Source organism: Symsagittifera roscoffensis, chromosome 2 (assembly GCF_963678635.1).
Source record: "Symsagittifera roscoffensis chromosome 2, txSymRosc1.1, whole genome shotgun sequence".
NCBI classification, from domain to species: Eukaryota; Metazoa; Xenacoelomorpha; order Acoela; family Convolutidae; genus Symsagittifera; species Symsagittifera roscoffensis.
The window spans coordinates 24,381,484-24,392,896 of NC_087063.1; the positions used below are offsets into that span (position 1 = coordinate 24,381,484).

Consider the following 11,413-nt stretch of genomic DNA (forward strand, 5'->3'; position numbering starts at 1 on the left):
CGGTTGAATTTTGGTTTCATGGTGGAAAAATTTTGTCAAATATTGTTTTTTGTAAGCTTTGGCATGTTTATGCACCAAAAAATAGTCAAACATCTTTTCTTAAAGTTCCATTAGTCTAAAGTAAAGGCGTTGTGATGTGAGGGTTTGATGTTTATTTCGCTTGGGAACTATTTGCTGCACTACAGTAATGATTGGTCTACCCACACTGACAAAAATGGATTATGATCAAAAGTTGATGGATTAGTATGAAAAAAGTAAGTTGGTTAAATTTAGAACCATTTTAATATGAAAAAAATACGTTGATTAAATTGAAAATAAGGATTGATTTGAATCGATTTAAAATCAATTTAAATTGATCTTAATCCCAGCTAAAAAAAATTCTCTTTAAATCCATTTTAACCAGTCTTAATTTGTTTTTACTTTGAAGGGGATTAAAAAGGATTTAAATTGATTTAAATCGATTTTTTTTCATTCAAGTTTGATCAATTTCGAATTTTTATTGCAATTATTTTTGGCCTATCTTTTTTCATTTTACATCCATAGCGTTTTGTAGCATAAAAAAGACCAAATTTTTGATAAAATTCTATAATTTCCTTGCATATTTTGAGTTCAAAAACTGATCTATTTTGACCCTTTTCCTGTTTTGTTTCATAGGGTTTTGCTCAAAAGCTGATTTACATTGATGATTTTCTATGATTTAATTGCACATTTTGTAGATCAAAATGTAACTTTTTCTGACCCTTTTCGGCTCTTTCTCCTCCCGCCCCCCTGGAAAATTAATAGAGTAATTTTCCAGTTCAAATTGTCAGATTGTTATGAAATTTGGCATTCGGCATTCACTGATCGCTATCGTGCGCGGATACTAAAAACTTATCAATCATATTCTCTTAAATGAAAATTCGAATTTCCCAAAAAAAGTCATGTGAATTTTCAAAAAATCAAAATTTAATGAGTCCATTGGCTGCGGCCGATCCTACAAACGCCCAGAGGGAGGGAAAATTCAGTGCGACTTCAGCAGAGCCGGGCAAATCCAGATATTCAAGCGTACCCTTATTTCTACGGCAATTTTCAGCCAAATTGGACTGCTCATTTGGCTTACATTTGAATTCGTTCAGTTTGGCTGACATCTGCTGCAAAAATGAGGGCACGCTTGAATGTCTGGTACTGTCCAGTGCTGCTGAAGTTGCGCTCCCTCTGGGCGTTTGTATCTTTAACGGTGAAAGGCGTGAAATCTTTTGAAAGTCAGGCTCAGGCCCGGTACGGACCGGTTGCTGCTCCTGAAAATCGGGCCCGAGCTGTTCCAACTCCGCCGAATAAGCATTAGAACGTTATCACAATGTTTCTGTTTCTCGGAAATCACGTTTAAACTACAATATGTGACAGGTCCTAAAATTGCACCCCTGATTTATGACCGAGTTGTCATTTGTGGTTGTCTGGAGGCTTATCAAAATGTTCACAGAAATATGACCCTTGTATTCTCCTTCGATGCTACGATGCTTTTCTATACCATCACTATGAAGACTCACCATTTGTCACCATTTGTCACCATTTGGGTATGAGTCCCAAGTCCTCAATACACAACCCATTCACTAATCGCTATCGTGCGCGGATACTAAAAACTTATCAATCAGCTCCAACCCAGATCTTTGAGATGACTCTGAAAAAAACTTAGACACACATTGTTTGGGTCCAAAATGACGCTTGACTTTTTAAAAAATAAGAAAATGGAGCAAAAACAAACTTAAAAAAATAAGCAGGCTTGCTTATGGTCTTAGCAGAAACTGGAGTAGTTATCTTTTTTCTCAGGAACACAAATTTGTGAATAAGGTTCTAGAGGAATTATTTCAAAGCAAATCTTGAGTGGTGATTTTACTGGAGCAATTAATTTACAGTAACTAATTAGTAAAAATTCTTTAAATTACTTTAAATATGAGATGTAATTCCACTTTTGATCTGAGATCTTTACGTTTTTTGACAACTTACCATAAGAAAGGTTTCGAATACTTACGCCTGGGAGGATTTTATTACGTCATTTCCGGCTGTTTAACTATGCGTTTTTGACAGAAACTTTTTATACCTTCTGAAAAATATTGTTGCCTGGACGCCATACTAAACAATTTCACCTGTGACTGTCTTTCGTTAACTTTGGGTGGTTTTAAAGTTGCTACTTTGGCCATTTTGAGTACTGAACGCGCAATTTATTGCATTCTTAAACGCGCGTGAGCGGCAGATTAATGCGAATCAAATTTTATTGAGGCAAGTTATTTGGTGTTTGCATTATGATACAAAACGATAAAAACATTCCTTGTTAATTTTCACTAGCATGTTCATAAATTGAAAAAATAAGAAAAACCTTATCTGAAATAGTAGAAGCCCAGCTAAACTTGGAGGTAATTGATTGATAAATTTTGAATTTGATGTACTGATGCGGGGTGAAATAGATACTAATTTCAAAAGTTTAAGAGTTGCGCTTCTCCCAAAACTATAGTTGTTATTCTATTGAAAAATGATTGAAAGTTTTTGTGATTTCGGAATTTTTCCTTGAACAGTTTTTGTTCAGACTTTAAGGCGTAGAATTTCATGCAAGGAGGCTTCTCACAACTTTTGCTTTGATTAAAACCTTGATATCTGATTGAGTTGTTTTCGAGAAGTCAAAAAGTTTTTAAAAACGGATAAGGAATCAAAACATTGATTTTTTGATGGTGTTACCTTTTTTTGTAAAAGAACAGGAGTATCTGCTTATGGAGGGAAGCTTCCCACAACTCGTTCTACCCATTGATTCCAACATCTCAGATACGGAAGTGAACAGTTTTTGGAGGGGGCAACCCGTTGGAGGGGGCAACCCGTTTTACCTATTCCAGTCAAAACCTCTGATTTGGGAGGGTAGTTTCCGAGAAAGTCAAAAGTTTCAAAAAACAGTCAAAAAAATCAAAAATTTGACGGCTGTAGAAAGTGGGGTAAGGTATAGAGAACCTATACCATTACGCAGGCACACAGGGGAGTGGGCCGACTTCCCATTGGTATCAATTTTTGAAAATTGGTAGAGTAGTTTTGAGACAAACTAAATTATTGAAACAAAAAGAAAAAACTTCCAACGCGTCTCAAAAAATTAAATAAAAAACCCGATCCCAATATTTTTTTCATAATACCTGTTTTTATCAAACAATTTTTTTCATTTTTGTCCAGTTTTTCTATGCAAAATTTTTTTTAGTTGGCCTTAAAGTGCTGAGAAGGAATATTTACGGCTTTCAAGTAGTATTGTTGCAATTACTGCGTAGAGTTTGGGCCATTTGGCAAATTTTTTGAAATTTCGTGTCTCATGGGGCTTATGAAATTCGAGACGTAAACATGAAAGTTTAGAAAATCATCAACAGATATCTTGGAATGCTAGCTCTTTTACCAGAGAAAATTTTTGCATACTCAAATCAATTAAAAGTGATAACGTTTGTGACATTGTCAAGAAACAACCGCTTCGCTATTCTGAGCTTGCGTTCGTCTGAACAAGTTTTGTTTGCATGAATCAGTGTATACCGCTCACTTAGACTAATTTGATTTATCTATTTCCTTGACTAACCGATTGATACTTGTCGTTAATTGGGAAGCTCAACCACCGAGGCATGTTTATCACGCCTTGTCAAATCAAATATGCTTCAGTAGTAATTCTATTGGTCTGCTAGAATAGCTATATTTTGACTTTTTATGCTAAATTTAGGCCTGCTATAAAACCTATCTTGGGTATTTTGTACTGGAAAATTACTTCTAAAAATTTGATGAGCCGTGCACAATCCCATCTCAAAAAAAACATCTGAGAGGATTTTTGAACAACTATACTTATTTCCATAAAGACTGATTTGCTTGCCAGTTTTTCGATTCGAAGTGGACATGAGGATCTCTCCATAAGTTGAACTTAATTCGAAAACTCTGGGCGAGGATCCTCTTGCAGACGTGCTAGTGAAAGACTTGCTGCCAAGATTATTGGTATGTCGCGACCAGAATATAGCATTATTTTGACCCTCCAATTCTGTTCCTCCCCCGCTTGGCAATTTTTGTAATAAAAGAACATTGCAAACGAAATTTTTTTCATAAACCTTTGCGGATGGCTTGAGGAAAAGTGAGTTTATGTCCGTGGTTGCTCCTCACTCATAGAATAATTTCAGATAAGGTACACCGTCTGTTCGTCACGCTATCTTATTTCCGTCTGATAGATTCGTGCAAATTCTTAGATTTATACCAATCTTAATCTTACTCTTATATCTCGTAGTCTCAATAGATCTAGTGTATACTGATATTTGCGAGATAAGTTATCAGGAACTGTTCTGAAGAACAACTGCTTGCTAAGTTATTTCGTTCTGTCGCTGAAATAGTTTCAGCTTTACAAATTATTTTAAGTGTTAGTTAGGGATCATGATAAGTTAGTTAAAAATACTTTACAGAGATAGTTAAATCAATAATAAAATTGAACATAAATACTAGTTTTAAACTGGTTCCACCCATACGGGGTTTAGAGAGTTTTAAGTTTGATGTTTTTTAAAGCTATGGATGGATGGAGAGATTTCTAGATTCTTGGCGTAGATTCTTTTGAAGCAGTGGCTGCGTGAATGAGAAAGAAACAATTGCTCGTGTTGCGGAGTAGCTGTCTTCCTGGAGAAGGGGTATAATTATGATAAAACTAAATACGAGTGTTAAACTGGTCCCACAGAGAAAAAAACGCGGCTCTTTTCCAGTTCCCCCTTTGATATTTTCCGAAATTCAATATATGAAAGTGTCAGCATGAACAGGTGAACAAACGTGTACAGCATTTTAAACATGCTAAATGCCGTGTGAACGATTTTTGAACAATTTTTTTGGATTTTTTCGAGGGAGGTGGAAAACTGGAAAAGAGCCAAAAACGCGACCGGGAAGTCCTCGAGTTTTTTTAGAGCTGATTTTTTTAAAGTTTTTTTAGAGCAAAAAGTTTTAAAAATGGATAAGAAAAGCATAAACCTGATTGAAGCACATTGGCTCAAAAAGAAATCTGCGGAGATCGAGTTTCTTCTGAAAAAAAGACCGGACAATTTATGGTTCTCTCTCATTCGAGCCCACCAGACGAGCATTAACAAACCTATACTTTGTATTTTGTATTTTGTAAACCTATACTTTGTATTTTGGGGAGTCTGTAATTTACTCTAGGGATGCTTTAATGAAAAGACCTCAACATTGGCCTGAAAACGACATCTGTCAGTTCTTACCTCAATGACATGATAATTAAGCGTTATGTCAAATAATTCCAAACTTCTAAGCTTTAATAATACTTTGTTTTTCTTAGTTAGCAAAGGATGTTGACACGTCATACAATTCTGGGATTGCTCTTAGGTGCTTTGATTGTTCTGAGAATTTATGCGTTCCGATCAATCCAGTAGGCGTATGCAGACACTCGTGAGTAGACTCCCCATCCAGTGCACTTTTTACTTCCGTAGCTCACGACTCCGTAGAGACATCTGGGTCCACTGCCGGTCAGAGGGTACGCAGGTCCCCCCGAGTCACCCCCACAACTGTCCTTAAAACTGCCCTTTAGACAGATTTGCTTGCTAGAGATCCGAGCGGGACATGAGGATCTCTCCTTCAGTTGAACTTCCTGAAGGACTTGCGGAAAATAAGTTTCCGTACCTGAAATGCTCCCCATTCCACAGACTGCAATTGTGTAGTCATTTTTGTCATGAGAGCAAAGTTTTATTTTTCGGCTGCTGGAAACTCTCTCGGATAAATAGAGCAGCGCTATGTCGTTCCTTGGGTCTGTTGTAGATTGTGGTGATTATTTTGTGTTTAGATTTCTCGGCCGGAATTTGGTTATATATTGATCGAGCTAGATAGAACTAGATCTATGTTTTACATCTTAAAGCACCAGCGGATTTAGGGAGGGGGCGGGGGTGAACGCCCCCTGCCCCCTTCGTATTTTGAGGTAACCATGTTTGGCTGACTGACCCTAAAATTTTTTAAGAGGGGAGCGCGTGCCGAAAAAAAATCATTTTTTTTGTCAAAAATTTGGTCTTTAAGGTGATTTGGGAGAGCTCAGAAAATCATTTTGGTCAACTTAAAAAAAGTTCGACAAAATTTTGAATTTTTTTGGAAATCGCCCCGCCCCCTCCAGAAAATCCTAGATCCACCCCTGCCTTGAAGAAGGCATTTCAGGTTGCTTTTTCACAAATCTGGACTGAAAACTTTTAGTTGCCATCAGGAAAATTATTTGCAAGTTGATTTACAACATGCGTATAATCTGTTTAAACTGTTGGCGTAATTTTGAAGTATTTTTTGAAGGTTTTCAATTTCAGCAAACTTTTTTAGCTTGACATAAATCCACATTTCAATGTATTTTGAATTTGGAAACACAAAGTAATTCTATCCATCCGGGTCGTGGACATAGTCCGAGTGGATTTTATATTTAGCACTGATTCTCTGCAGCCGCGGTCGCGATTGAGTGAAGTCACCCACCTCTACAGTGACTCTGCCACCTAAATTTTCCAAACTTTCCCCATTCCGACGTAACTTTCCTTGACATTACGAAGTATAAAAATGAGGTTCTTTTGTCTCCCCCCACCCAACTGCGACCTTGTATGCGTAGTTTTCTGTTCATATTGTCCGATTGTTACAAAAATTGGAAATGTGACCAATTCGATCATGGCAAACACATCTAGTCCACTTATCTATAACCTTGTAAGAACCCTCGTTACACCATAAAATGGACACTAATGGTTGGGTTCTTTTTCCTAGAACCACCCCACCGCATACGGGCATCAGTTTTATGGTATAAAGCTAGAGATAAATTTCATCAAACCAAACTTACTTGTTTGCCTAAAACTGTTTTGGACTCTTAGTCATTAGAAAATTTTGAAGCTTTTTCCTTATAGTTTTAGTATGATGATTTTAGCTCCGAATATAGTTTCATTGATTGATGACTCTGTTTTACAATTTTTTTTAACGAAAAACTTTGTAAAACCTAATACTTTTTTGATATCTTTCAAGGTTCTTTGGCAAAAACTTGCCAAAACAGCCAAGTTTCGCTCTTTTTCACTCTCTCCAATTTCAATTAATTAATTTTCTCAGTGGTTTTACGTTAGTTATTATGGCCGAATGCGTGATGATCCGATAAAGTATCAAGAAAAAAGTGGCAAATGTAATCAGAAGTGTTAGTTTGATCACCATGCCAAAATCATTAAATTATGACGACGTAAAATTAGTTTTTCAAAACTATAACTCAAATGTAGGGGACAAGTTTTTCTTCAAAATTTAGTCAATATTTTGAAAGATTATTGAAAGGTATCAGAGATTGATGAACTTCGGTTTGAATACAATGCTTAAAGATATATGCCATTATAATAACGATGAAAATACTAAAACAGTGAACAAAATTATGCGCAAATTCAGGTTTTTTTTTCTCTAAAATGCCTGTTTCAAGGATGATGTTAGACAGGTTCACGTAGAATTTGATTTTTTTACCAGGACTAAAAACAAATGATCAAAGCTGCCATCTAAATACTTTATCAAAATTTGATTAAAAAAATTTATCAGGTTTTACCGGGTCTGAAAATGCCAGTTTGCACCATCTACACTAAATTATTCAAAACGTGTCAAATTGTAAGAAACAATTGCAATAATTGTGTTAAGGCGTCTTACCTATAGGCACATTTTAAAATGATGTCATTTTATATAAAATTATAAAATTTTATGGGTTTGTTTTAGCAAAAAGTTTCCATAGAAACAAGAAAACCCTTTAGCTTCAGAAACTAAAACTTGAACCGAATTAAGTCTCTTTCAGTTTTTGTTCAACTTTTTTTGTTGCCTGTAGTTGATAATATTTCACAAAACGGGGTCTTATGCACAAAACGGCCCAAAATTAAAAATTTTATATCTTGAGCTAAAATTCATGCAGTCGAATTTGATTGGTTAGAAGTAGCAAATCAAATTCAACCATCATGTTCAGACAATTCAACCAAAACTTCCAGCAGATAAAAATTATTAGCCGAAAATACCAAATTGTTAAACTTTGTCTTATAAAAAATTCAAGTCCCATGATAAGTTTTTCTCAGACGAGATTTTTTTTAAAATGGCTTCAGCAGATTTTGATCAACAATTTTATCTGCTTGAAATATCAATCGAAATGCAAGCCATGTTATTTGAACTTGAGTGTAAGAATTACGAATCAGTTCAAGAAAGCCGACGAAATACTGATATTGGGCCGTTTAGTGCATAGGAACCAATAGTTGTTTATGTTCAGCCTCTATTTTTTGCAATAAGTTATGATATATTGAGTTAGTCACCCAAATATTCAGATATAATGCCCATATTCTGCAGTCGCCTGACAAAAAAAGTTTCTGAAAAAATGTAGAATTATGGGGAAACTGATACCGATTATTCTGGAAATCCTGAACTTAAATGAGTTATTTTGAGTTTAAGCCAGAGGTAGCTTTCTCAGATTAGTTTCAGATAAGGCACCGTCTGTTTGTCACGCTATCGTAATTTCGGTCGGATAGATTCGTGTAACTTTTTAGTCTAATACCAATCTTAATCTTACTCCTATATCTCCTTAGATCTAGTGTATACTGGTATTTGCTAGGTTTATGGTTAGGTTAGGTTTATGGAACTTATCAACATCGGGTTAGGTTTATGGAACTTGTCCAAAGAAGAACAACTGTCTTCTGAGATTTATTCAAATTGTTCTGGTGCTGAAACTACAAGTAACCGGGTTATCAACATCGGGTTAGAATTTATAGAACTTCGTCCAAAGGAGAACAACTGTCTTATAAGACTTATTCAAATTGTTCTGATGCTGAAACTGCAAGCAGTTTCAGCACTACAAATCATTGTCAGTGTTAGTGATGTATTATGATTGGTCGGTTAGTAATAGTTTATAAGGATATTTTTATCAATAATATAATTGGATATAAATACTAGCTTAGAACTGGTATCACTCATCCGGGGTTTGGAGTGTTTTTAGCTTTTAAGTTTTTTTTTGCAGTGGAGGACGGATGGAGTAGGTTTCTTTAAGAGGTTGGAGCAGTGACTTCGTGAAAAGAGAGATGTATTTGTTGTGTAGAGAGGAGAACAGTTGGTCGGGTTCCGGAAGTGGGTCTTGTTTGATCATGGGTCGTCGTGAGTGATCGTGTTAAAATTCGAGATCAGTGCAATGAGGTGTCGATTTGGTTAAGCTTTGAGTGAGACTAGGTGCAAGATGAAGTTTGAGCTTTTCTGAGTGAAGTGCCAAGTGACTAGAATCGGTATGTGAGATCAACATCGAGTTGGCCATTGGTCTGTTTCAATGGTTTCCTCTGCTGGGATGTTGAGTACATACTTCAAATCCTGCAAGAGTAGTGAATACGGCAATAAACCAACAGATTTGCCATTCCAGAGTTGATTTGTAATCGAGTTTTAATCATCTTTGCTGCTCGCTCCGTTTGCTCTAAGAATTATTTCACATTGCATTTATATATCTAAATCTTGTTAGTATGATCAGTTTTAGTTATTATGTTCTACTAGTTGTTTTCGCACAAGCGTTCTTATTTAGTTCGGTCATTTTTCAGAGTTTCTCACCCTGGGTCCACTCTTATAAAAAATAGAGGATCGGGGTCGTAGAACATGGTCGGAGCATGTACTTCGAGCGACGTCGTTTTGGTGGGTGAGGTCAGTGCGGGTTACATTTTTTATGGTCTCTTTGGGTCTCTTTTTTTTGTTCAAACTTTTGTTTCATTTTATTAGGTGATTTTTTCTCTTTTTTTCTTGATTGTGTCCTTTTCTCAAACATAGATTTTTGTGTATTGGGTTTTCTTTTGATGTTTCCAATAAAACTTTGAAATTTCCAAAAAGTTTCAAAAGAATATTTTATCCAGTTTTAATCTGGGTTTAATCCCGTTTGGGTAGCGTGGGACTTTCCTTCTTATTCATGCTGCCGGTGTTGTGGTTTCGTGCTACTGTGGCGTTAGTAGGCTGCATTTTTTAGTTAAGTGTACTCTTATAATTCCTTCAAACGAGGTTATAGGAAAGTTTGAAACGTGTGAAAACAAGTTAGAATTGGTATCAGTTGGATTTGAAACTTGAAATTCTTTTACTAAACAATTCTTCATGGACGAGTTGTGCGTGTTTAGTGGAAATAGTGTGTGAATTGTGAACGAGTAAAGAGAGTATTGAAAACTTAGAAAAGAAGCGTCACTTAAAAAGATTAGTTTTCTTGTAATTTATTTGCAAAATATTAATTTACTGCTTAAAATATTTGAATTTTACAGCAGAATGATTAATTTTTTGCTTTCGTACGAAATTTATTGTGATTACTAATTTATATTCATTGTTATAAAAATCATAAAAATTTAGAAAAAGATTTTCATTTTTTATTTGGATTTTTTTCTTTCAGGTGAATGATTGATAAAATCTAAAAAAGAAAGTTAGAATTTCGTGGTGAATGGTGAGTGTTTTTTTATTTTATTTGATAGTGAAATTTTTTTTTCATACATACAAAGAATCGTCATCAGCGTTTAATCCATTGGTTCGAATTTTTTCGAATGATGTGATAAGTTTTGTAAGCATGCTGATGTTGTTTTCACTTTGAAGCAGTGGCCAGAGAAGCTTTAGCGCTCTGATGATTTTCAGTTCTTCAGTTTGAAGTGAGAATTCTTGAGGTGTGTTCTGAATTAAGTTATACAATTAGTGATTATATTTAGTGTTGTGAATGTATTCTAGTATGGTGATTTCAATGAGCTGTATATATTCTTGGGGCGGGATTCGGTAATGTCGAAGGATCTAGTTAGTGGGCATAATATATGCAATTATCTTATGGGATCATAAGTCCGGAGATTAGTGTTTTTGATGGAGTAAGTGACATTTAAAAATTATTTCAAAGTACATTTTAAAATTATAAGCATAAATCTGTGTTGTGGGTTATGTGTTGGCGTGTTAGATGTGTAATGATATTTTATAAATTTGTAATGTGTAAGTGTGTGTAAGTTTTGTACGTAGCATGACTTCATGTGAGCAGTGTAGATCACGTTCCTTAGATGTAAGAAAGTGCAAAGTAAGTGCGAAGTGATTGAATTTGTTAAAGTATGATTAGTTTGCTTTGGTGTTTGTTAGTGCAGTAGCAATTACATTATCAAACTTCTCTTAGTACTACGTATGTGAAACACATATTCCGATTTGATAAATTTTTTTTCTGTTAGTTGAGGGGCACTATTAGGGTTGTCCTCATTTGGGGTGCCTTCCATGTAGCGTGTTATGGCGTGGTCATAGTGATTTATTGAGAATCTGTTAGCGCGTTGTGCTATAAATCGATTGAGAGTTTGGTTTAGTCCGATTGTGGTGAACTGCTTTTCGCGAATTGCAGTTATTAGTTTATGGAGGCGGGATTGGCATAATTCATTGTCTTCTGGGGTGTTGTATAAGGGAAGGGCTA

The 11,413-nt window shown here is 35.4% G+C and overlaps 1 protein-coding gene across 1 annotated transcript; it reads right to left on the bottom strand.

Annotated features, from left to right (window-relative positions):
• Positions 1-5,374: 5,374 nt before the first annotated feature.
• Positions 5,375-5,662, bottom strand: LOC134839755 (kallikrein-13-like). The gene has a single exon (XM_063855378.1). It carries the CDS (start codon positions 5,660-5,662, stop codon positions 5,375-5,377), a length of 288 nt encoding a protein of 95 aa, XP_063711448.1.
• Between the last annotated feature and the right edge of the window lie 5,751 nt (positions 5,663-11,413).

Excerpts from the sequence above, each read along its gene's own strand:
- LOC134839755 (XM_063855378.1), bottom strand. The coding sequence starts at position 5,662 with ATGGGGAGCATTTCAGGTACGGAAACTTATTTTCCGCAAGTCCTTCAG.